The following is a 27,027-nucleotide window of genomic DNA, read 5'->3' as shown; positions in this document are numbered from 1 at the left end:
CGCGTTAACACTTTCCGGTTTGTTCGTAATTCTGAGCCCTGGTTTTACGCTTCTGGCTTTATAAGCGTCGTATAGGGCAGGCAGTAGCGACGTAACCATGGGCATGCCATTCACATCAGCTAAAAATACAATAACATGACGACTGCTCCCAACCAGTCGGACTCGGATGAAACACCTATTTTTATTGTTAAGTCATTTTGAAGGGTTGGTGTTGCGAAACGTGCATTCTAATAACAAAGGAGAAATTCCTGTATGGTGAAATAGAGCGTACGTGGTACTAATAGCAACTAAATAGTTTCCATTTAAGTTGTCTGGGGCCTAACCCAGGCATTTATGACGTAAATTTTACACTTGGGTGAACGCACGCACTGACAACGTGCGGAATTTCTCGATAAAAGTAAAACTGACGTTGTGACGCTGCGGCCTAAAATTCCTTGTCGATGATTTCTCATGGGTCAAATTGCTGACAACGTGTGTACGTAAAGTAATGTTTGTGTTTCTTCCATATGCTTTTAGTCTGTCGTAAATATCATTACATCAATCGCTCAGTGAAATTTCAACGGCAAACAACCAACTGTTTAGATAATAAAAATGGCTAGTTTGAATGCAGTAGTAAATTTTTAATGTTGCATTTTTATGTTCTTATCTTTTGCATCAAATCTCTGTCCAAGTTTTGTTTGTGATAGCGTAAACCTCCTTTCTTTATCCTCTTGGTCGCTTTTTTTGGTTTTAAGACTTTTTTGTTGACATGCCGACAGTGCTGGATTAACCATTAGGTAAAGTAGGCACGTGCCTGCAGGCCAGTCAAAAATCCAAGCCACTTTAAATGATTTGGCAACACTGATAATTCTAATTGTTTAGTTGGAAACCCTGATTTTCGGGCCACTTATAAAATGTGCCTACAGGCCATCAGACCCTTAATCCGGCACTGCATGCCGAAAACCCAATGGCAATGTTTGTTATGCCGATTTGCCAAGGCCTTTTTTACATAGAAATCGTAGTCAAAGTTAGCGTAAAAGAGAGTTGTCCTCATGGGACCTACGCAACTGGCGCTAAATTTAACATTTATTGATTGTTTTGTTTATTGACAAACTTTAACACGAATTTGATCGGCCAAATTGAATAAAACTTTTAGGTTTTACCAATTTAGTCTTTTAATTTTGCGTTAAAGCCCCGAAGTTTGTCAGAATCAGACAATATTTGTATGTTTCCCTATACCTGCTGTATTATTTTGTACACAAATCACGTAACAAACGGGTTGGACAACTTGTTAAAGGCTGACTGGATCTGGAAGTAACTTGCCTTTGTCAACATATGGACGTGTTTATATCAGACGACCTCAGAATAAAAAATCCAAACTTTTCACGTTTGGTTGATCGTTTACAAGAAAAGATAAAACGCCAACATGACACCAAGGTTTGCATAATTGTGTTGCATACTTGCGTTGCATGAATTTCATTTCTGCACTTAAACCATACATGCCTACATTATAGTACAAAACACTACACTAGTGATACAGGATTAGGCAATGACTGCGAATACCTTCTGGTTGGAAATTTGCTATGGTATAAAAACACAATTTTAAAAAGAGCAACAATCACTTTTCCGCGAAACTCAATCAAGAAACTTTTACAAACACATTTTGAAATTAAGGTGTTTTGAATTGTTTTGTTTCTTTTCAAGAGTATTTTACTGAATATAGGAGGTTTTATATCAGCCAAAGTTTCTTTACATTTGTTGGTTTTTGGCCAGTAAAAAAATCATCGTTGTTTAGAATTGTATTTGCAAAAAAACGGCATAATGGTTTGGAAAAAAAAAATTAAAATATCGAATTTGCAACTGTGTTGAGACAAACTGTGTATTCCTTTCTGCAGTTAAATGAGGAGCACATTGAGGCAAAATGTAGTTGGATGACACATCAAGTTCTACTCTTGGCAGTGAAGCATGTGCTGCAAACACATGAAGTAAAAATTCTTAAGGGGGAACTATCAACTCATGATGCCAAGGTAAATATTTCTTTTTTGTGTCATGTGAGTTTCAAGAGCCATAGTTTTTCACATTTGTCTTGTATACAACAGTTTGCATTGAGACTAAGCTCTTCTCAAATACGTTAAATTTTGCAAATGATTATTTAGGTTTTTTGACCTTTTATGATTGCAGTGTTGGACAGCTGTAAAAAACTTGTTTACTATAAATGAATGCAAAGCATACCTGTCAGCACACAAAGATAACTCATTATTGGGCATTGATGAAAAAACATTGATGTGCACATTGACAAACGATGATAAGGTTAGTAAAAACAAATTTAACAAAAAAGACAGCAGTAAAACTTGTTTTGTTTTGTTAGAAATTTATTACCAAAGGAAAGAGCTTGCTTCAAACTGAGGTTGAAAACTACCTATGTAAAGTTTGCCTAAAACTCTCAGAATTACATGATGAAACACCTGCAGGTTTGTATTTGGCTTTTTTTTTATTAATCTTAACTTTTACTTTTCTGCAATTCTTAAACTTTTGCCACAAAGAAAATGTCAAAATATTAAAAAGTCGGAGCTTTTTGCTGGGAGAAATGCTTGAAAATGAAAGTGAGGAATTAAAACAAAAACAAACAATGCTAAAGGAGTCCAGAGAAGATGAAACAAATGCATATCTTACTTACAGAGAGGTAATACAGTATAGCTATTTTGTTAATTTGGTTAATTTTTACATTTGACTTAGTCATTCTAAAACTCCAAAACGTTTTTGTATTTAAAACATGTTTTTACAAAAGTTTTTGATTTGATTTAATAGACACTGCAGTCTTGCTCTGAACTTTTAGTCACTCTTTTGAAGAAATACTGGCTGAATCTTCAAGCAAAAAAGGATCGAATTTCAGTCAAAAATGCTTGGGCTTGCGTGGAAAATTTTACTGCAAAGCTAAGGTGTGTGATTTTTGGTCCTGGGAAATATTGCTATAATAAAGGAGTGTACAACCTTTTTGTTCCTGCTTTCCACATCACAGATCCTTGTTTTTGTAACAGCCACCAGTGTGTCCAATCAGTTTCAATAAAATGTCTGGGTAGTATTTGTACTAAAGGGATTTGCTGTTCACATTTGCAATCTAAATTAGGTTTTTCATCATGTACCTCCTCTGACACTCAGTTACTTAACTGTTTTCAGTAACTGAGTTGTTTGCAACAAACTGTCAAAAATAAAATTGTGTATGTCCTTACAAAGTATGAAAAGACCTTGTTACCTCACGATATATACATCATGCACTTTAATTATGTGTGACTTGTGTAAGCAGAGGTTATCAATGCCACAGCCCACAAGTACACATATATATATCTTTTGAGATACATTTAGGTGTCTACATAAATTTGTATTTATTGTAACATGTTGTCCACACATGGTGTAGTGTAAGTTAAGCAGTAAAAGGTATTTGTATCAATATTTTCAGTAACTTTCACAAAAGGTTTTGTGTGTTATTGATAGATTTTTTTAAGTAAGTGGTTCGATTTAACACACATAATATATACTATAAAAAACTAATTCCAAATTTTAAATCGCAATTATTGTTTGTTAATGTACACAAACACCCACATTTGGCTATGAAATGTATATATTTATAGATCAGAATGTTTCAGCCTTAAATGTGAAACATACACACACCAAAAGGTGGAAGCATTACAAAGAATCAGGTAGGCCTACTGGTGATTTTATTGTGAAAATTATTTCTGCTGGTTAGCCTTGTATACATAGGTAGTTGTGCATTAGGTTGCTGCCAAAAACATTACATACTTGCCACATATGTCACATTTACCTAATTACATGTTCAGCCTAAGTGTATTCTTTCCTTCTTATCAGCCTCAAAGGTATCAACGGGGTAGTGGTCCTATTTAGTTTGGCTTTTTGTTTTAACTTTTGCTTTCTAGCTTCTATCAAAGATTTCCAACAGTCTACCTGTTTAGATAAATATTTCAACCCATTGCTTGAGTGGGGAAAAACGGCTTTAAGATAATGACCAAGGCCAATACATGTTTTACACTATTGCCTATAGCAAGTAAACACAAAAATCTTTTTACATTTGTCAATAGGTTGGAAATAGAAGAAACGACCAAACAAAGGGAGTTTGAGTTATCTGACATTAACCAACAACTCGCACATTACCGACAACTTGGCACAGAGTTTGAGGCAGTGGCTGCTGAGTACGGAAATGTCACTGACCATTTGCAGAAACAGGAGTGGACACTGGCCGAAATTAAGAAGAACACAGGCCAGGAATAATGAAAGGTGCTTGTTTAAGGTAGGTCCGGTTATCAATGCTTCTAATGTACCTCATTTTTAAAGACGAAGGATTAACATTTCGACTAACAGTTGTTTAAAACTCAACTTGAGGTATTAACATTTTGTTTTGTACGGATCTTTGCGAATTATTTCCCCAAAACACATTTTTGAAAACTAACTGAACGAAACATGTGCACCAATTTCAACTTTAAGAACTATAAAATGTTGCACTCTATGTACATAAGTCACGAATGAACAATTAAAATGAGAAACAAACTGTGAAAAATATTATTAGGCGTAGTAGCCCGTTTCTCTGCGTGATTTTGTACAACAACAAAATATTATTGTTATGATAATAATCAACAACAAGATCACTCCAACGCCAACAGAAATTCCCACAATCGTAGTAGTTGACCAGGACCCTGAAAAATCAGTTTGTTTTTTTAAAAAGTATTTGTTTTGAAAATTCAAATTGTGTTGAAATGCACTAAAGCAATGTTAATGCTTTTTTTTGATATAGTTTGATATCGCCTCACTACCAATATTTTAAAACAAAAAATGTGTAAGATCTTTAAAATGCAAAAACTGCTACTGCTTTTCTGTTGTGAACTTCAAAACGACCTTTACAGCTTTAAGTAAATGTATTATTTGCAAACAAACAAAACACTAGTTCATTTTGAAGCTAAGCTTCTTAAACTTTCACACAAAATCTAAAATACCCAAAAGCTATCGTTCTTTCGACAACCATTAAACAATATGACATGACAAAATACAGTGATAAATACAGTACATTCTTGCTAAAATTTCTCAAACATGCTCTAATTACAAGCATTCAACCCAATTTGAAATCAGTTTTTTACGAGTAAATATGGCATGCGATGAAAAAGAAAACGCCAAGAACAACATCAGGCAGGATACATGACCTTACTTTTTGTTCGTTATTAGTAATAACTTATAACGTATTTTTTCATCATTTGCATTTGACAGGATTTTTTACATCAACGCGGATTGTTAGGTGGTTAAAGCAATTATTATCGACCAATTTTGTGTTAAGCCCTTTTGCCGTGGAATGCACCAAACAACTCTTAGTCAAAACCAACATAAAAAAAAACAAAAAACAAAATTTCATTTTAGGGTGCATTTAAACCCTGGTAGGTGCAGAGCGCTTCTCTTCTTCCCGTCTCCGCAAACATATACAAACAATACACGCGATGCAGAGTGCCAGGACAGCAATACTGGCTCCTACTGACACCGCGATTATTGTTCCAATAGTCCAAAACCCTGCGAAAGCACGCAAGGTTACGGACACAGTTTTTTGTGTGCAGTCTGCTCAAAGTGCAAGGAATTTAGAAGTAGATCCAGGGACATGTTTTTAACCATATTTGTTCGCGTTTCATGATGTTCGGTTGTTTTATTTGTGCAGAAATTAAATTGCACGAAAAAGTTCCAACCTTTAATGTTGTTTTATGAAACAGGTAGAACGTCTATGATTACAGGCGCCTATTTGAGTCTACTAATCATTTCAAAGATATACATGCACTTTTGTAGCTAGGATCTCAAAACAGTTTCACTTCTATTGTACTACAATCAAGAAAAACTTGTTTCATGCTACAGCTAATAAATACCTGCATTTAGACTAAATTTCGACAACAAAAAGCTACATTTTAAACATACCTTCCGGGTTAACTGCGGTAGAATCTGGGGGACGAGGTGTAGTTGTGGTGCTACTGGTCGTGGAAGTAGTAGTGGTGGTGGGTGTAGATGTCCTTGTCACAGACATTGATGTCGTTGTTATAGCTGCAGAATTTATAACATACCGATTTTCAATGCAAAAAAGATTGTTTATGTTGTTTACGATTCTTAGATTCTGTTTACGAAAAAGGATAATGACTTAAACGATATACTTACTGGTCTACAGTGAATTTTTAGGACTTAAAAGTAAACCTCAATGCTCTTTTTAAAGCGTTTGTACGAAATTAATTACAAGAAAATTTGATGTTTGATATTGTGTTAGGTTTCCGACACACATTGTGTTTATGACTGTTATAGTTTAACAGTAGTTTTATATTGCCTTTTTTCATCAAAACAACGATTTCTTCCCATTTGTTGGATTCCTGTTCTTGTTTTCTACAATTGATTCAGCATTGCAACTTACGTGCAGGGCGTACTGTGGTCGTTGTTACTAAAGGCAGCGTAGTAGTGGTTGCCGGTGTGACTGGATCTGTTACTAGAGAATTTGTGGTCGCCACTGGTGGACTCATTGCAGTAGTTGTGGAAGAGGCTGTGAAAATGTTTAATTCATATTACGTCGGGTCTATTCTTCGTTATAAAACTATCCTTGTAGGTGTAAGTTTGCGATCTAGGTTTAACTGTTAGCCATGAGTGGGTAACGGGTCAATTGATAAATGCATTATCTGTTTAACTTCTAAAAGGCCTTGAAAAGCGATTTCACATACAAAACAGTAAATAAATAAAAATCACGAAGGCAAAGATCCTCATTAAACTTTTTTTTCTCCTTTATGTAATATGAAAACTATCTCGACGTACTTTGTACGTTACGTACTGTGAACCGTATTACAGTTTATGCTCATACTTGTTGGTATTGTTGTTGCCATAGCCGTTGTTGCTGCATCAGTATTTGATGATGTGACTTCAGCGTTGGGTAATGCGGTAGTAGCCACTGCAGTCATTGTGGTTGTTGCTACGGCTGCCGTGGACATTACTGTGACAGTAGCGGTGGTTACAGGTTCAGTAGGCATGGTGGTGACCGTTGTTGTCGCCGGGGCTGTAGTTGGTGCGGTTGTTGTTGCAACGTTGGTAGTTGCTGTAATGAAAAGCGTGGTGCTTGTGGTTAAGGCTTGGCTGAGTATTGGAAACGTTTGTACCAGCTGTTAAGAATATGTGTCCTGATAAAAGTCGTATGAGGTATGTAACGACCAAAATAGGCGGAAAAGGAGACATGCTTATTGTTCATCTCCCTTTGTTTGTATGTTATGTGAAATTTCTATGTTTATTGGGTTGATGACTGTATAGTCGCTCAGACTATTAGGACTTGAATTTTTATCTTTAAAAAACAGTTGTTTTAGTCTGGAAAACCACCACAAAGTGTTTCATTCATTGACGTTATTACCATGTATATCGAATTTAAACACTGATTTCGAATCCCAGTCCTCAACTCTGAGAGTCTGGCGTTATATAAACCTAGTTAGAAACCAATGGTCAATGCAAAATACCTGGTAGACAACATATTAATACGTCAATTTAAGGTTTACCAATTTCTGTGTTCACTCCTGGGACTGGTGTCTGCGAAACCTGACTGGCATCAAGTTCCCGATACCAAACTTTTAGCTCATCCATGGCAAAGCTCATTTCGTTGTCTCCGAATCGTAGGGGTAACCTCCGGCCACTGCTGCCAGAGACAGCGGTGGTGCCGATTGTAGGTGCTTTTGTGTAGGCTGAGGCCTCTGTACCATTTAGGTATATCTGTGGCGAAATTATATCTTCTGAAGTAACTTGTGTTTTTGTTCCAATTTGAATGAATAGTTAATTCATTAACAGTGGCAATACAAATGCTGTTGGTTACACCGCTGCAACAAATTTCATTATCTCACATTAAATTTTGAAAAACACTGACTCAATTATGTACTACAGTGTTTAACGTAACACAGTTTGGTAGAGCTATACTAACGACATAACTGAAAGATTGCTAATTTCCGATAGAGGGCGAAAAGAGCAAGGTTATTTAAATTAACAGTAAGATAGGGTTACGGACTTATTTGGCATTAGAAAGTAAGTTTTAAGTTAGTTTTGTTGTTATTATTATTATAAAACCTCACTCCAACCCCAACCACCCTCCCCTTTAGAATTTTTACACAATTTGGTTTAAAATATTCGCAAATGCTTTTTACGCCCTCTATCGTAAATTAGCAACTTTGAGTGATTCGAGTTCTTACGCTAGTAGATGTTTCCTACAGTATAAGTTAGTCACATCGAATACAGGATGTTATGTGAAGTGGTCACTTTACATGCTTGCTTAAATTTATTTTGAAACAACTGTTAAATGTTTAATCACTTTGATTTCAATGGAAAGGTAGATTCGTACCTTAACTCCATTGGCTTGTGACCATGTTGTAGCAACGTGTGTCCATATATCAGTCCCAACAATGTCTTGACTCACGGAAGCCTCATACAGTGTGCCTTAAAAATATAGCGTAAGGTAAATTACCATTGTTGTCGACAGTTTGCGAAGCATTGAAATGTTACGTACTGATAGTTTCAGTAGTGTTTTTTTGACCATGTAAACAAACTTGTCATAATGTGAATTTTTAAAACAAATGTTTTCTACACTGCCTTAAATGGTTGGTATGTTTTTACAGTAGATAAAAAAGATTTAACAAATGCTTTGCTTGGTGAAAACCTTAGCAACGCCAATTTTATACTACCACAATACTTCTATCGTTTCACATTACCATCTGGCAGGGCAACTTTTACAGAAAGACTGATTCGGTCAATGGGATCCGGAAATATTGCGATTCCTGGATATCTAAAACCATCCGCCCCAGTCCAAAATATCCAGTCTATCAGGTCCGTCCATTCCTTAACGTTTAGCCACATAGCAACAGTCAAACCTGTCAAACAATGTTGTTTGTGTTTGCAAGGATTCAAACCAATATTATTTGTTGCATAAGGTATTGATATTGGAGTTTTCAAATATGAAGTGCATGTTACAAAGATAAATGTATTTTTATGGGCATTTGACGAAGAATTCAGAACTAGTACATTAGTTACGTTGTTTCGCATTTAATTCTAAAATTAGGAGGTTATTTTTGCCGGTACACAATCATACGAATTTACACAAACTGACACTCCCCTCAAAACACCTGACCCTGTAAACCTTTCGCGTTTTACACCTAACAGCATCGGTAGAATGTGAAGGGCCCTCAATTGGCAGCATATTCACAGTCAATGGTGCAAAGTTTACAAAAGCATTACACCCTACCCACGCGTTTTGTTTCCCGCTCCGGCATTTCAACCTTCTCCCCACTTAACGGACATTGAATTTCGCACTGTTTGGCGTTGACGGAGATTTGACGTTTGTTTGGGTAAAACGCACGGCGATTCGTGATGCAACGCCGATCCCGACGTTTCTAGTCATTGGGCGGCATTTTGCCTGTTTTATGTTTGTTCAATGACTTTCCACCGAGTTTTACGCAAAAAATGCTGTTTGGAACGATGTTTAACTCTTTTGCACAATTTAACAACATCGGTGGTTGTATCTTTACAAGATTGCGAAAGATGTTTTGGCAAACCCTTTGTAGCTCACATATTTGGATTTGCAATTGTGGAGTTTGTTGTTACGTTGGCAGGTTTGTGACATTGAACTTGTCTGGTTTTGCTAAATTGCTTTGCTTGCCACATAAAACACGTCTGGCGATTGTACTAACCGTCGCAAAGTGTTGGAGTAAACAAACATTCGTCTTCTCTGACTCTCAGGTCATCAGCAACATTTATTCCCACTTTGTCGAGAACAAGAGCATGGCCGTCAACACCAGTGGTAACAACTAAAACAATGGTTTACTTATTATTAGTGCATATTAACAAACTTTATCAATGCTTTTATGTAATATTTATGAGAAAATCATTTTTTTCTTCAAAACTACCTGGAATATTATTTTCAGCTAAGGTGTTGTTTGCAGAAATTTGCCTTTGTCTAATCACGGTCTATGCTTAACAATACCCAAAACCGAATTAGTGCTCATGTGTGTTTCATTTACCATGACTCTCCAAATCACACAAAACCAGGCCCTGTAGGCGTTGGACAAGTTATTGTATCTTTGTGAAAGTATACTATGGTATCGCAAAATTTTAACCATCGGTGGGACGCGCAAATCACTGCGTGTGCGGTAACATAACAAAATAATAACGGTCCAACTTGACAAATGCCTTGCTATTTGGCTCATTGTACATATACCCTAACTCGTGGATAATGATAACGGAGTACGTTTTTGTACAAAAATGTAAATATGTTTTGCAAGATATATTTAACCATGTAAAATTACATGTTCCGTTAATCTTGGATAAATCTCCACTCCAGTTAGTGATGTCTCCTACATCAGGTCTTAACCGAGTTCCCTCAATTGTGTCCATCGACCAATAGATTGTCGGGGGATTCACAAGCACTGAAAAAACAGTCATACTTAGTATTTTACAAAACGCATTTGTAAAAACTAACCAAAACATTTAATACAGTACACCCAGTCTAAAAAAATGCTACAATATACTGTAAAATACTGTATTAAATCTACTCTGTATGTTGCTATGATAATGTACAATATGTATTGTCTAAAACATTATGTTAGATGTCTAATTTAAGCCTCACAAAAAACGAAAATATGTGGTTATTATGAAATTGCTCTTACTTACATTGTGCAAATCCACCAACAATATGCAAACAGGCAAGAAGTACCACGAACAGTTTTGACATCTTGGTTCTTCTGCACTGTGGATGTTATGTCAGTACATTAAAGATACATTAAAGTTTTTGTCTGAATCTGCAAAATCAAGAGTTGATAAAACATCGATCAATTGTGTTCCCTAATGTCTTCTCAGACGTACAGACGTACACTATACAATAAACAGCACCTTTCCATTTTCATCCAAAAGCACCAATGTCATTTTTGACACGATGTTTTTATTTAGGTGCATTGGCACAAAAATGTTGTGTATTTTGCACTGTTATACATTGCCTCGTTTCTGACTCTATATCCCGCATTTTGCTTTCCTTGATTTCTGCCTATTTACACAATCACACCCATGTGCTCTTGTTATCATTGTTACGTGAGTACGTCTTCTTTGCATTGTAGTGGAACAGAAACCCGTTTAAATCGTGCGTAAAACGAAGCGGACTTCCAAAACACAATCTAAAGGAGTTCTTTGCCTTGCTTGACTGACAGACCCGCCCAATGTCATTGTGCTACAGTTCTTTGAACTTACGATCAGCCTGCAAGCTGTTACACCACACAGCCCTGATTTAGCTTTGAACAACAGCTTTTACACTTATCGTAATTGAAGGCGTGGTAACTTGTAAACGAAATGACTAAATTGGAAATGCCTGTCTGTTTGGAATTTTGTTGACACAGTTTACGTAGGCTTGGCGCACTTCTTTTTGAAGTTTCGGGGCTAATTCACATGGATTAGTATTTGTTTTGTTGACAATTAAGCATCGTCGTTGCAAAATCCTTGTATTACCACATGCTAAATAATCTTCAATTATCACATACCAATATTTGTTGTTTTCACGGAGACATAAAAAAGGCTAATGCTTTTGTGGTTTCATATTAGGTTGGAATTTTTAACAGACTTAAAGGTAACGATATTGCTATAGTTTTCTAAACTTGGGCAAGTTGGCAAACACTTTGTGTTTTATGTTAACAAACCTTTTTTCAACAATTTAACAATTTAATACCTTTCTTCCAATTCGGTTTAAAACATTACCTATCTTCTTAAATTTTTATGAATCACGCCTGGTTCTAAACTACTATCTAAACATTTTCTTCACCACCACCCTTCACATGCACCGAATAAGATTGACATCCAGAAAACGGTTTACCCACCAATGCTATAGGAAGGCGACCCGAGTTTGCGTGGGTCAGCCACGTGCAATCATGCCTGACGTCTTGTGCTCTCGTCACATCAGAAGCCTCACGTGTGTTGCACCACTCGGTCGAATTCGGTTGGTACCTGCCTTATGTCGAAACTTCCCGTGTTTTTCTTTCCTGGTAACCCTTTGTTTGCTGCGATGCGCCTGTTTTGGTTCGGTTTCACCATGGTCTTTAATATGTTGTTGTCTACATTGAGTGTGAACAAGTTTTCGGTTTTTAGCAGAAGCAATTTCTGATCAACACCCGACAAAACTATTTTTCCCCAGGAAATAGGTCTTTCTTTGCTGTTGAAAAAAATTTACAAACTTTTGTGTGGTGCCGTCGAGCTATAGCGTGTCTACTCTAATTGACATACACTTCCGCTTTACTCTACGTCGTAGTTATGTTTTAGGATGAAAAACAATAGCGCGGGCCAAATGCGGCCCCCGACGGCATTTTAAGTGGCCCGCGGCTGTTTTTTTTAAATTGTGTTGCGTATGGCCCGCCATAGTTTGGAACTTTGGATTAAGTTTTTGGGTTTTGGCGACGCTACTTCACGCAAAAGCTTTCCATAGAACTTCATTTAGCGGTAAAAAGGAAGGTGCTGACTCAACAAAATCACAAAATTTCCTTAAATCCTGTAAATTTGTGTCTTAATTCTGAAAAAACGTTGACCCGCGGGCGTCTTTACCTGGTAAAATTTGGCCCCCGTTAAAAAAAGTTTGGACACCCCTGGTGTACGGTATACTGATGGCGACTACAAACCGTAACATAACAATAATAACGAAACATTGGGATGAAAAAAAACAAGTTCAGTGTCGAGTCACGGAATCTAATTTAGATGTTTTACAAAATGTTGCAAATCTGATAGGTGTATGGTCGTTTCGAGTGCGTCAGTGGTTCTGTTATGTCCTGTCGTCGATTGCAGCAATCGGTTATGCTTCAAGCTTTGATATATTAATGTACATTGTACAACTCACAGTGTACTGTGCAGGTAACAAAACGTTTGTTTCAATTTACAGGTCTGTTAAATTTGTATGATAAAAAATATGTATATTTCGACTGCTATATAAACCTGACTCGCTAAATAAGTTCGTTTCATAACAACTTCTGCGTTTCATAACTCTTGCATTTAAACACTAAATACTTTTTTCAACCAACCAACACCCACCTGACAAATTGATTGGCATTCATTATCAAAAGGAGTGTGCTGTTGGTTCAGCTTATTTTGATTTTTTCTTCAGCATTTTTTAATTGCGAGTGTTCTAATCTTCACTTAACTGAGCTGTATCTACCAGTCTGGCTGATTCCCCTGTTGCAAAAATAAGAGTTCCTTTATTGACCGCCAGACACACAATTGGTATGCTACTGAAAGTTTTTCTTTTCCACAATAGTATCACTTTTCCATTGATACTGGTACATTGTTGATTATTATTCGCCACCTGTTTAAGGACGTTGTTTTGGGTTTGGGGGATTGAAATGTGATTAAATTAGACTTGTTTTGTAGACAGTCGTGTGGAAACCTGATACAGTTTTTTGTACATACGTCCAAATCATGTTTTTGTATTAATTAAATGTAATAAAAGATTTGCTTAATATTAGCGTCAACCGTTGAAGTGCTACACCAACGCTTGTAACACATACCTATTATGTATGTAAAAATTAACAGACGTGTTGTCCTACAAACGAAAATGACTTTAAATCAATTCGTGCTCTGAGTATTAAACTGTCGGTGAAAATGTTTTGCTAAGTCGCTTTCAAAGACGCATTTTGAAACTCAAGAACAAGACGATGCCAATAACTAGAAGAAAGGCCGTCAGTATGCCAAAAACTATAGCAAAGATGCAGCAAGTTGCCCTGTAAAAAAAATGACGTCAAAACAAAATTGTCAAAGCTAATACTACATTCGTTTCTTTCAAGGCCTATACGCTACAGTATTTGAAGGCTCGTTGAGACTACAGTAGTAGACGCAAGAAAAAGGCAAAAAAATCTGGAAAGGATGTTACCTTGAATCTTGGCAATTGCGTTTTAGAGCCAATTGTATTTATATGCTGATAAAGTTGTAAAAAACATTTTGTCGTCTGTACCAATTTGTTTAAAACATGTTTTAGACCATGATTCTGATCAAAGTACCCTTATTTGAATCTCCCTATCTAACCTGTATTCAGTATGTGTTGTATAAAGTTACATCGTTGGTTAAGCATCGAATACTCTTAACTATGTAGAACAGAGTTGAAAACGGGCCTGAAACCCGAACCTGGCTCGAGCTCGAAAGTGCAAGCCCGAAACCACCGCGAATCGAGCCCGTTTCAAGCCCGAACCCGGCCCGGAAAGCACAGTCCGACTTATAACTCTGATTCAAGTGCCCCTGTCGCAAATTTATTGCCTAATCCTGCCCCCGAGATCACAAAAGACACAAATAATCGCCAGCAACACAATCTATTCCAATAGCAGCTTGTTGATACGCTGATGTTCTTCCTATGCCTATCAGTTGTGTTGTTAAGCTTATGCCAGCAATCATTTTCTTTCTGATTCCAGCATGTTACGAACCAGTTGCAGTTTGGCATCATTTTGTAATAGGCCTTTGTATAGTCACCATTTCCTCGTCGTTTTGTTTTGTGTAGACTAAACGTTTTACAGAATCTTGTTCGGTCTGTTGTAGTCCTACAATTTTTTTTCTACGAAAAACTGCTTATTGCTGAAATAACTGCGTTCAGTTGAAATCAAGCCGTGTTCCCGTGTTTTTGTACAAAAGTCCATGTGGCCAATTGACACCTGCAAAAGTCCATGTGGCCAATTGACAAAATCAACGTTTACAAAACTAACAAAAGTTGAAAATGGGTGGTCAATTTTGGCAATAGTGTTGTCATATTGATGTGGGGCGCATATTGCCTGATTTGATATCAAAGGAACCATTCCAGAAACCCGTTGACACGTTTGTGCTATGTTGCTGTACTTGCATGGTTTCGTGGTTCATTAGAACACCTCGTTTAAGTGACTAATACTCAGCAGGCGTTTTGTCACGCAATGAAACGTATTTTTTTTCATTCTGCCGTTTCAGAGAAAAATGAATTACTTGTCTTGTTTCTTGAAAACGAACCTTCCGTTTTGCCTACTTCATTGGTTCCATAGCTTCTTTGTTTTTCGGCACAATTACTATATTTTATTTTTACGGCATACTTCGTAGGCTATAAGACAACAAATAAATTCTGTGTAAACTATTGGAAAAGAAACTTTTTGCAAAAAATTTATACATGTTTTAACGATGCGCATCAAAGCAACGATGTTTATTGACCTGATCTATATTTTTACTGGTTTAAAATCCTGGACGCACCCGAAAAACATTGCCAGCAAACCTATAAAACACTTGGCTATATGACGCATAGTTACTATTAAATATACGAGTAAAACAACATGAAAGAACTACGAAGTAAAAAGGCGTTCAACTATCCTTTGCAAAAGCTACTTTTTGAAATTGATTACTGTATGGAAAGTTGACATAAAAAAATCGTACGTATGTTTTTGGAAAAATGTTTAAATTGCTGTGTTAGCATGTTCTGTTATCGTGATATTTCCACTTTCTGATCGCTTTCCACGACACATTTTGACACACAGGACGATGCAAATAGCCAGTAGAATTGCCGCCAATATGCCCAAAACTATAGCCAAGATGCAACAAGTTGTTAAGCCCCCTAAAAATATCAAAAAACTATTATATCTTTTTTTCAGTTTTTTTTTCTCTAAACAAAGAATTTACAAGCAAATTATACTTGTTTATTTGAACATGGTCCCCCACTGCAGTATTTAACATGCAGTTTTACTGTTCGATTTAACACCACGTAGAACGAAGGTTTTTACCCTGAAGAAACATGTTTTGGGGTAAATATAATGAAGCAAATTTGCGTAGTTTTGCGGACTATTGTGTACGGAAATTTGGGGATACATTTTAACTTCTCAATCTTCCATGTAATATGCGTAAAAAAGAGAGAAATCATGATGTTGAAGATTTACCCTAAATGTTATTTTGGCAACTTAACTGAAGAGCTTTTCTGATTTGTTTTTCTGTAGTGAAACGTATGTAAATGATGTTGTTAAATTTACCGATTTAGTTTAAAAAGTGTTTTCATGACAAACAGTTTCCAAACCCGTATTTCAGATCTCGTTATACATTGCGTATTTGGTAATCGTGTCTATTAGTGCATACGATCGTTTACTTAGTGCCTACTTTCATTAACTTTAAAAGCAAATCAATGGCCTTTTACGACAATGCTACAAAGACCTACCTCCTCCAATTTCTTGTGTTGTAGCGTCTGGACATTGTGTCGAACAAGTTTCTGCAAAAAAACATCCAGTCATTTTAATTTTACATTAGGTCTTAACACAAAAATCCAAAAGTAATTTCCAACTGGAACATGCCATAAGGTATTTTGTAGTGTAAGCAACAGTCTTTCCAAACGGTCAACCAGTGCTGGATTAAGGGTCTGTTGGCCTTTAGGCAAATTTTATAAGTGGCCCGAAAATCAGGGTTAAAAAAATACATTTGCCAGAAGAGCTCTATAAACTTGCCAAATCATTGTTACAAAAAAAGTGGCCTGGATTTTTGACTGGCCTGTAGGCACGTGCCTACTTTGCCTAATGGTTAATCCGGCACTGCGGTCAACATGAACCGGTTAAAAATGGTCTGACTTTCGACAGAATTTACAAGAATTCACTTTGTCAATGTGTCAGATTATTTTGTTTTTTATTAACAGTCACCGTTATTCATTTGGGGTACATTTTTTTAAATGTGTGTGAGTGATTGTATATTGTTAACTAACGTGTTTGGGTCGATGTAGGTGTACAAGCCGTTGTAGTGGCGGGATTTGTTGGAGGTTGAGTAGCAGGATTAGTTGGTGGCACTGTGGCAGGAGTTGTCGTTTCTAGATAGTAAACGCAGAATTAAATCAGTTATTTGTTAGACCTACCCAAGTTGGGCTCGGTGTAGTGATGTCCAAAACTTTTACTCTTTAATCACAAGCGTAAATGACATGAAAAATTGTTTATAAAGCTTCTAAAGATGCAAGTAGTAATGCTTTTAAAGATGCAAAATTCGAAGCACTTTTTTACACTTGCCGGGTTACTTACGAGTTTGTACACCAGCAGTGGGCGCTAAAGCGACCTCGCTAGTCGTGAGTTCTCTGTACCAAACTTTTATATCGTCCATGATTATAACAACGCTGTCAAGTCCAAATCTAAGTGGGGGAGTTGTAGAGGTGGACACTGTGTTTGTGCCAACGCTTGGCCCATGGGTATAAACGGCCTCCGTTCCATTGACAAATACCTGCAAAATATGTTTAACTCGTATATTTCTGTTCGCCTTGCATCGGTATAACCAGAAAGCGGCCAAATAGGTAATGGCCCCTCTCACATTTTTGAAGTTGTATATTGAGAAACTTTTATTTATTGATCTCACCTTGACTAAGTTTAAAGGAATATATCAATTGCGAAAAATGACTAAGGCCTTAACATAATTATGTTATCGAGAAAATATTTATATTCGTGCAGACATGAAATAAGTTTTTAAATATCGTTTTACTTCCCCGTCAAACCTCGGTTTGGAAATTCGTGTGTTTTGTGATTAACACGCCTTACGCCTAGCGTTATAAGAAAAAATATTGCATAACAAATATTTGGCCTCTTTCAAAACATTCAACTGATTATGACACTGTCGTCGTGTTTTGCTTTATAGCACTTTAGTTATAGTAATGTATTATTTTGTTTTGGCAGCAACATCTAATAATTTTGATCCCCAAATGTTGTATAACTTTTGTGAACCATTTGACAAGGTGATCTTGTTAATACATTGATCTGTAATGCATCTTTTTGCCAACCTTTATTCCATTGGTTCGTGACCACGTGGTGGTGACGTGCGCCCATCGATTTACACCCACAAGGTCCCTGTTGATCGAAGCTTCATATACTTGTCCTTCAAATTAAGCATGTATTATTTGAACATGATATTACTACAAAATCAACTTTATAGAGATCCTCTGACAAATGTATTTTTGCTCCGACGATTTGAAAATTATTTTTTCCTTTGTTTATCGTACACTGTACTTCGCGCGTTCAGTGTTATTTATTCGGGTAAAGGCGACTTGTATAGGACGTCGAACTACAAAATATTAGGCCTGTAATTGTTATAATAATGGCGGTTTGATATTAGTTTCAGACTCTACTAGGCCGATATACAAAAGAATGATAAAAAATACTTATTTTTTACGATGCTGATTACGATAATAGTTTACCGTTTGGTAGCATAACAGCTGCCGTCAAACTATCGGTGTTAATAGCATCTGGGTATATAGCAATCCCTGGAGTTCTTACTGTAATTCCTCCGGATCTAAATATTGTACGAACCAAATTTGTACCAAATCCTTCCATGTTCAGCCACATAGCAACGGTTAAACCTGTAATAAAATAAAAACTACATTCAATTTGCAATGGTTAAAATCCTCAAAGCGTTTGTGTAAATATTTAGTGCTTGAATTACAACAAATAATTAAATCTAGCTGTCCGTTGTTGCCACTAAAATACTATTAATGTTTTGTATGTTTTCAATCAAAAGTGAATTAGGTATTTATGGGTCCCCTTCCCTGAAGGGGACACATATTGATTTTACTCAAATTGTTTTGTTTTTTTTCTTTTTTTTTCTTCTTTTTTTTCTTTCCAAACTTTGTCCGACTCGTTTTTCCATCAAATGATTGATGGATTTGGCTGAAATTTGCACAGATGGTAGATATAGTTATGTAGATGTGCATCCCACTTTGTTTTTGTTGATAACCCCAGAATTTACCCCGCTAGCCCCCTAAAATGGGTATTTTTCCCCCGAAGTTTGTCCGACTTGTTTTTCCATGAAATGTTTGATGGATTTGGCTAAAATTTACACAGATGGTAGATATAGTTATGTAGATGTGCACCCCACTTTGTTTTTGTTGATAAACCCAGTATTTACCCCGCTAGCCCCCTAAAATGGGTGAGTTTTCACGTTTTTGAACAGTGTCAGAATTGGCTGAAATTTAAATTCTTGTATAGTATGCCATTTATAGGTGTCGATTGTTGTGTTCAACCCTGTAGTCCTAACATTTACCCCACAAGCCCCTAAAGTGTAAAACGTATTTGTATGTTACTGGGCACCACAAACGAAAGATTTCTTTGGCGCAATAGTGTTACAAGGGCAACCAGTTGTATGTTGCTCGTTGGTGGGTTGCTTGGTGGTCGTTTTTGTGCCATGGCAGTTTGGGGCTTGTTAACAGTGGTCGAAATTTTGAACATTGGCGGATTGGGCTGAAATTTTGCAGTACTATTGATTGAGTCATTGTGGTTTTTATATATTTTTTAGTTTGTGTGTCGAACCCATTTAGTTACCCTACTAGCCCCCTAAAATGGGTCAGTTTTTTAAAACGTAAATTGGACATACTTCAAACAATATTTGGGGTGAATCTAATTTTATAGTTTGTATTCTACATAGTATTATTATTTAAGCCCAGTGCCGATCACTGTGTTTTACCTTACAACACCCGACTTTCTCATGGTTATCTCTTGAATTGCATTATTTTCAACTTTGCATGTGTGGGGACCCATGAGTTTTTGCCTGCAGAAACGACTAAAGTTATAAAAGACGGTAACTAATATGGGACCCAATACAAAATAAGCATAGGAAATATATTTATGTTTTAAAATAGGTTAGTGTATATGCAAGGGCAATATATGCTAAGCCACCCTTCTAGTTTTTGTTTCTTCTTGTCCTGATTTCAGTGTTAAAATGTAAGAGCGTTACATTTACTTACCCTCTGAGCACAGTGATGGATTAAACAAACATTCGTTTTCTCTGTTGTTTAAGTTATCAGCCACATTAATTTCTTCGTCCAGACGCAATCCATTATTGTGATATCCAGCTACTTCAACTGAAACAGCGTATTTTATCATTTTAATATGGTTTGCTATCAGATTTCAAATTTGAAACTTTCAAACTATTAAACGTTCGTACAAAGCGATGCGCTATGCTGTAAGCAAGATATTTTGTGTTTTGTGCATCTTTGTGTTTTTCAAGTTTTTCTCGTGCTGTTATAGCATTGTTGTATTGTACGTTTGAAGACATGTGTTTAGGCCGTATATTTAGTTTTGGCTACAAGCTTTTGAGGCGGCTCTGGATTTATTGTTATTAAAAACTCAGTATAAATAAATAAACGCAGGCAATTCAAAAGTGAATTTTTGGTTTACAGTTGGTAGCAGGTGTTAGGTCACCACTCCAGTTTGTTGTGTCGCCGATATCTGGCAACAGTCGACTTCCTTGAATTGTATCCATTGACCAGTAGATTGTCGGTGGTTCTAAAACTGTAACAAGATATCTTGTGTGTCATGTAAGTTCGTGAAGTGTCGACATTTATAACATACGATAAAAAAACTAATTGGTTTTGTCCTAGATCTATTTTTTGTTTGGCGTTGCCCAAGCCTGTTCTTCGTAACCTTTTACAGCCCACGGCCAACTTTTACTGAAAATGTTGCTTGGGGCCCACTATTACGAAAGGTTTTTTTTATAACAAAGAAAAAACTGTGGTAAGGCCTTCTTTGTGTCACGGGTGACATGGACACAATGCGTAATTTAAGATATTCAAAGTTTCGATTATATGGTATCGTCTAGCGGTTCTCAACCTTACATGGACTGTGCCCCCCAAAAAGTATATTTTGGGCCCCGTGCCCCCCTTTAAATTACAATGTAAGATCTGTGCCCCCCCTGCAAAAATGTCAATGGCAAACTCGTGTTGAAATTCAGTATTAATTTTGGCTTTAAACAATTCGAATAGAGTAAACAACAAACTGTAATGCTGACAAACCTCACTATGGTTAAAGAATGTTAGGGATATTTGCAGCACACACTCAGTTTTGCGCATTATAAAACAAAATGATTCACTGATTTTTAGCGGGTGTTTCTGGTGGAGCTACACCCGTGCATGTCATTTTGTCATTACAACTGGGCATACAGTGCTGCAAGACTTGTCCTTGATTTATAAAGGTAATAGTTGCTCTTACCATTATTATCTTGACCACCGACCACAAGAATACTGTTGAAAAGTAGAATCAGGTACCTCCTTGACATGTTTCTTGCAATACACTTACGGAATTGATACTAGTTGTGATGCTGGCATTAAATGTTGCCTTTAAATATATTTACTAAAGGATACGTAAATACTAATCGTCTGTTAACACATTGATATCACCTTAAAATCCGTACGTTAAAGCAGTTAGGGCTTTATCATTTGTTAATCGTTAGTTAACGCAAAACTAGTCAGTTAAAGATTACAGAACCAAACATCTTACCTATACTGCATCAGCCCTTCCGTGCATACAAATAATTTACGTTTGAACATGCACTTGCTATTTACCCTGATGAAGACGACCTGTATAGGCTATATGACGTCGAAACGTCGGAATAAAAATACATTTGCCAGAAGAGCTCTATAAACTTGATGCACTTGCTTTGCTGAAAGTTTAAAGGCTTAACTGAACATACTTGCAAAAAGCCCACTTGCCCGTTACTGTTGGTCTACCGTTTCATAACTCAAAAAAATCCTGGTGATTTGTTTGCCGTATAAAACTTACAAATTCCGTAGTAAACTATGGTCTCCTTCCAGCAACAATTAGTACAAGTTTGAATGCCGTGGCCGTCAAAAGTTGGTTAATGTGTTGGGCTTTTGTGAACAGTGTTTTGGTTCAATAAAGACCCGTCCATGTATTGCGCCACGAGTCAAGAATTTGATACCTTTGTAGCAGTGGAAATGTAGCGGAGGTCACCGCGAATGTTATGAAACATATACTACAACCTTGTTCGTATGGTGGTCTTTAATCGAGTATCGAATTTCACTACATTGCAGGGGTGGATGGATTTGTTTTCTACTAAAGGTTTCTCTTTTGTCTGTGGGCCTAATTTAACGCCCTTTTGAAAAGTGGCTGTGTGGTTTTACGGCAACTGAATGTGTAAAAAAATAACATGCCAGGGTTATAAACCTTTGTTAATTAGTTTGAACGCTATTATGAAATCAAAGTTTACCTTAGTGGCCTTCTGTGTTTCTGTGTTTAAGGCCGCAGTTTGAAAATTATTTTTATGTGTTGCAACTTGTGGGGAGACTTCGATTTGCTTTATTTACTCAGAATGAACCTATGCCTTATTTTTTTTCTATATTTTTCCACAGACTTGCCAGTCGGTGATACGTCAGCCCCCAAATTAGGATTGGAATCTCCGTTCATGCTGGTTTATTCTAGTCAGTGCTTTGCCGCATTCGAATACCTTTCAAGACAAACATTTCAAGAAATGCAGATTTGGGTTTATTGAAACGAACACATGAGTTTCGTTCCCAATTTCCTGTTATTATTCGCACGCGTTTTTTTTGCAAAAAGCATTTTTTGCAAACAATATTAACATATTTTTAGAATTCTTGGTTTTTAAGCTCTGGGTGTTTTTCGAAAATTGCGTCGAAGGCCTTGCTCCAGAGGTCGTCACGGATGGTTAATTGCGTAAGACACGTGTCGGGCTCTGGTTCGCCAGTGACGAATATTCTGAGAGCGAAATTCAAGTTAAGTTCAGTCAGGTCGAAAACTGTTGCTTAAACTAAACAACGTATGGCACATTGCCTGTACATTGTATCTGTTTAGCATCGGTTTGAAACTTATTTACCGTGTACGCAAACGTTTTTTAGCATAAAGTCGTATTAAATGTCGAAGCCTTTAAGTGCCTATAGCAAAGTCATTAGTTTTAGCAGGAAACTTTAAAACGTTTACTCCAAAAGGCGCACCATACTTGTAACTGCAGTTTAATGTTTAATACGAAACGTTTTGATTGTACCTGTCTCGGCACAGATATTGAAAAAGGTCTTCTTTTTCTTCCATTGCGTTCCATTTTAGCAGTTCGTTTTCACGTTTGTTTATGATTTCGTCGCACTAAAAAGCAAAAGTCCTTGTATAATTTTAAAAAAATCTATAAAAGTCTTTGTATAAATCTATAAAAGTTTTAAAAAACTGGTAAAAACACGTTGTATTTGTTGTTTAGCAAATTGGATGAAAAGTTATTTTTGATTAATCGTACATTAGTAAGCAGGTAAGTTTAAACAATAAAAGCAGATTAACTGGCCCGAGCGTATTATTATGGGTCCCCTTCCCTGAAGGGGACGCATCTTGATTTCACTCATTTTTTTTTCGTTTTTTTTTTCTCCGGTGAAGTTTGTCCATGCACTTTTGGCATGAAATCTGGTATAATAAAGGCACCAGTTCACATTACATGCGTGTTTGTGCATTACTTGGTGGATGTTTTTGCACATGCCAGTCACAGGGGTGTTAACAGCTTTATGACGTCAGAAGCGTTAACCAATGTTGCTAATAACGCCCCTAGTGGTCAAAATTGTAAACATTGGCCGATTTGGATAAAATTTTACAGGATTGTTGTTTGGGTTATGGTTGTTTAATATTTTATACTTTTGGGTGTAGAACCCCATCAATTACCCTACTAACCCCCTAAAATGGGTGAAATTTTTGAACAGCGTCGGAATTAAATGAAATTTGGACAGCTTGTATAGTTTATCACTTATAGGTGTCGATTGTTGTGTTTAACCCTACAGTCCCAATATTTACCTCTCTGGCCCCCTAAAATGCGTGAATTTTTTCAACAATGTCTAAATTGGATGAAATTTGGACAGCTTGTACAGTGTGACATTTATAGTTGTTGATTGTTGTGTTTAACCCTGTCGCTCTATCATTTACCCCACTAGCCCCCAAATTGGGTCCATTTTTTACAATGTATCAATTGAATGAAATTGGACAGCGTTTTTTAGCTTTTTTTCTCAGATGTAAAAAGAGAAATGTAAAATAAAAACATCTTGAAAAATGTATCAATGGAATGAAATTTAAATAGTTCGTACTCCATATAGCATATTTATTTATGCACAGTACTGATCACTGTGTTTGCCCTTACAGCACCAAACTTTTCCATAGTTATCTCTTGACATGCATTATTTACATCTTTGCATGTGTGGGGACCCATAAGTTTCTGCTTGCGGAAACAACAAAGGTTATAAAAGACAGTGGACGACATGGGACCCAATATAAAATAAATGTAGGAAATATATAAATCTTTTAAAATAGGTTATGATGTATATGCAAGGGTAATATGTGCTAAGCCACCCTTCTAGTTTTTTCTATTATGTGACGTTATTGACTCACCATCTCCATCAAGCGGTTTGTTTCTGGATGTTTAAAACGATTATATTCCTCCTTCAGTTGATCTGACTCGGTTTCTCCCTTTATTTGTGATTCGATCAATGTTTTTGTGTCTTTTAGATCATCGGACTTCACGTATCTGTACATTATATTGAGAAATAAAGTAAAACAAAAAACACGACATGCCAGGATCTCATTTTACCAGTTTAACCACCATAGAGGAGTTTTCAAACTGCCTTTACACTTACTTTGGGGTATTTTTTGTTCTTTGTTTAGAATGTGAGTCAATGTGTTTTGAAAAGAACAATCTTGTTACGTGTATCATTTGCTACCTTTGTTTCTCATCATTTGTAGCCTAATTATCGAAACGTTAACATTTTGGCTTGAATTTTCTCGCTCAGACTTACAAAAGTGGATAATTTTACGTTTAAAACTTCTGAAATAATCAGTAAATGTCAGGCGTAAAAAACTTACCGGAACTTTTTCCTATCCTCTTCTTGGGGAATGTAGTTCAGCATTTTGTCACACACGTCTTCGATAGCCGTTAACATTGGCATTGCTCTATGGAAACAAATGTGTTGCTTTGAGATTTAAATTTTAAAGTAAGGCTAGTCAATGTAATTCTTACTTTTCCCTTCTTTTCTCTACTTTGCTCTTTCTTCTGTCTTTTCTCTTTTTTTCCTTGATTTGCTCTTCTGTTAAATCGTCTGTACTCCCCGCACCCTTCAGCGTCTTGGTGATCTCCTCCACCATCAACCGACAAACTGCACACAAGGAAACATCAAGTTTAAACGTTATGTGTTGCTTACAATTTCGAGAATAAGCTTTGAAACACATGAATGTAACCGCCCTGTGCTTACACCGTTGTTGGTTTTAATCCTGTGTCGGCCGCTTGAGACTAAACCGGCATTGCTCCAACCCAGTGGAACCTGATGGGTTGAACTAAACTTAAATCACCGATTCCACAAAATTATCGAGCGGAATAGCAATATGCATCTTCTTGACGGCGTACAAATAAAATGATATAACGGACTAGGCAATTTGGCGACTGATTCATGTAAACATTACGCATTGATTCGTTGCTTGCCCGCCGAGGATAAAAATGAAACAAACAAGCATTGTCTTTAAAATGCAAATGTAATTACAAGTTATAGACCAAGGTTGAACTTGCCAATTTTAAATTTATAAAAGGCCAATTTTAATTTGTGTGGGTTCAGTTACATACAGCGTTTCCCTGAAATTGTATAACTCAGTTAGTAAAGCAGCAACCTCAAAAGCATTTCGTGGGGTTTGAATCCCACTAATTACGTGGGTTTGAATCCTACTACAAACTCTACTTTTGCCTACGTTTCGTTCCACAAAACATATTTTGGAAGCTGGTTTTAAATTTATACTGCAGGCCTTCCGTGCTGTGATTTATAACCACTAAAATTAACTATTTTCTGCATATCATTTTACCTTGACATTTAGTTGGATATTTTTTGTTGTTGTAGGCGACACCTGGTGGCCGTGGAGCAGTCCTGTCCTTTTTCGTCGATCGCTTTGACAATGTTCCTCCACTCTGAACAACAATACAAGTTAAACCTGATCAATTGACGTCCTGAACAACATTGCATGGGCAACTATATCCTTAAGTTCGACAACCATTCGTATTTTGCCGATCGCAAATTTTTGCTTGTATTCTTACAAAACTTGTTGTATTCTTGCAAACTAGTAAATTGTATCGTAAATTGACATACACTGAAACTTATTGTCACTTTAGGACAATTTTTTTTTATTTAGCCTTGTCTGTCCTATCGTCCGCTTTTGAAAATAGGCTACCCTTAGGTTTTCAATAGTTTGGTGAAAAACACAAGGGTAGCCTATTTTCAAAAGCGGACGATAGGATAGACAAGGAAAACCTAAGTCTAGATACATTTAATAAGAGTGTGGTGTCAGTGAGTGATATTGCTGAAACAAACAGGACCGAATCCGGCAAATGAGGCCATAAACTTCATTTGGAGTATGTCTAATTTTGCTTGTATGGAAACCTGCTTTAAGTTAGGCTAAATTATGTTGCATCCAAAGACGCACTGCCATCGAGTGTGTTTGCGAAAAAATCTGTATAATTAAAAAAATGAAACTAAACATATAGAAACAACTTACCGTCTGAATAAATAGGAACAAACACAAACAAACAAAAAGTTTGCAACAAAAATTCATAACTAAGTGCTGTCCAAGTTACCTAACCAGAATCTACCTCTAACACCTGAAAACAGTATCGGGTAAGCATTTAACTTGACAGACTCTCTGCTAATAAGACGTGTCTTTCTCTATTTTTAGCCGGGAAAAATACCTCTGTGCGCCGTATTTTTTTATATAAAAGCATATTGGCTAAATCACTGTTGCACTAACTACTTTTGAACGGTTTGCTTATTTTAAGACCAAAGGCGTATAACAGTTGAAAAAAGATTTAACAAAACCGTAACTGATTTAATGCTACATCACAGAGAAAACCAAACCTTCGTTAAAACTGCGCCTTATGTTTGCTTTTCATGTGACGTCGTAGATTTACCGACAGGTGGATAACTTCTCACAGGACTTTTTCGTTGGGGAAGTATAGCATGGAGCTTATGCCGCACAGGCTAATTTTTACCACAGTCCTATACAAGCAATAAAGCAGTGAAATCTATTTTAAGGTTAAAAAATGCCACTAATATTGTGTTCACAGTTTTCATTTGAGACTATTTGTAAACTGTTAAAGTGCAATGCCTACTACTCATGTTAATATACAGTCCATATAATTATTATAAAGTGTAACAAATCTTGCAATAATAAAAAACATTTAAAGAACGTAATTCTGGCTGTTTTGATAACAATAAAAACATGTTTTGATCCG

General features: G+C 36.5%; 2 protein-coding genes across 6 annotated transcripts; one reads left to right on the top strand and one right to left on the bottom strand.

Moving 5' to 3' along the window:
- Nucleotides 1-1,077: 1,077 nt before the first annotated feature.
- Nucleotides 1,078-25,883, top strand: LOC145237650 (HAUS augmin-like complex subunit 4). Of its 5 annotated transcripts, none has more exons than XM_080100591.1 (9): nt 1,078-1,416; nt 1,875-2,006; nt 2,161-2,289; nt 2,348-2,450; nt 2,523-2,662; nt 2,788-2,918; nt 3,609-3,677; nt 4,074-4,269; nt 25,643-25,883. In XM_080100591.1, exons 1-8 carry the CDS (start codon nt 1,315-1,317, stop codon nt 4,261-4,263), a joined length of 996 nt encoding a protein of 331 aa, XP_079956717.1. In that variant the 5' UTR covers nt 1,078-1,314; the 3' UTR covers nt 4,264-4,269; nt 25,643-25,883. The 5 variants fall into 5 exon arrangements, with proteins under 5 accessions (XP_079956717.1, XP_079956714.1, XP_079956716.1 ...); XM_080100588.1 differs by having other exon boundaries at nt 4,074-4,282; XM_080100590.1 differs by lacking the exon at nt 25,643-25,883 and adding an exon at nt 24,270-24,330 and having other exon boundaries at nt 4,074-4,282.
- On the bottom strand, nt 22,367-26,911 carry LOC145237781 (protein canopy 4-like). Its single transcript, XM_080100763.1, has 8 exons — nt 26,908-26,911; nt 26,295-26,297; nt 25,608-25,733; nt 24,778-24,913; nt 24,624-24,710; nt 24,153-24,288; nt 22,783-22,877; nt 22,367-22,496 (listed from the first exon to the last, which is right to left on the bottom strand). Exons 1-8 carry the CDS (start codon nt 26,909-26,911, stop codon nt 22,367-22,369), a joined length of 717 nt encoding a protein of 238 aa, XP_079956889.1.
- Between the last annotated feature and the right edge of the window lie 116 nt (nt 26,912-27,027).

Source organism: Phallusia mammillata, chromosome 7, assembly GCF_965637545.1.
Source record: "Phallusia mammillata chromosome 7, kaPhaMamm4.hap1.1, whole genome shotgun sequence".
Taxonomy (NCBI): Eukaryota; Metazoa; Chordata; class Ascidiacea; order Phlebobranchia; family Ascidiidae; genus Phallusia; species Phallusia mammillata.
Note: the sequence above shows the minus strand (reverse complement) of the source record. Positions and strands in the feature narration are given on the sequence as shown.

What these genes read in the sequence shown, in the direction of transcription:
- LOC145237650 (XM_080100591.1), top strand. Translation starts at nt 1,315, where the DNA reads ATGGACGTGTTTATATCAGACGACCTCAGAATAAAAAATCCAAACTTT. An exon ending in AACGCCAACATGACACCAAG is followed by an intron (nt 1,417 to 1,874) that starts GTTTGCATAATT and finishes TCCTTTCTGCAG; the next exon opens with TTAAATGAGGAGCACATTGA. An exon ending in CATTGACAAACGATGATAAG is followed by an intron (nt 2,290 to 2,347) that starts GTTAGTAAAAAC and finishes TTGTTTTGTTAG; the next exon opens with AAATTTATTACCAAAGGAAA.
- LOC145237781 (XM_080100763.1), bottom strand. An exon ending in GTAGAGAAAAGAAGGGAAAA is followed by an intron (nt 24,711 to 24,777) that starts GTAAGAATTACA and finishes TTGTTTCCATAG; the next exon opens with AGCAATGCCAATGTTAACGG. An exon ending in CAAACCGCTTGATGGAGATG is followed by an intron (nt 22,878 to 24,152) that starts GTGAGTCAATAA and finishes TTTGCTTTTTAG; the next exon opens with TGCGACGAAATCATAAACAA.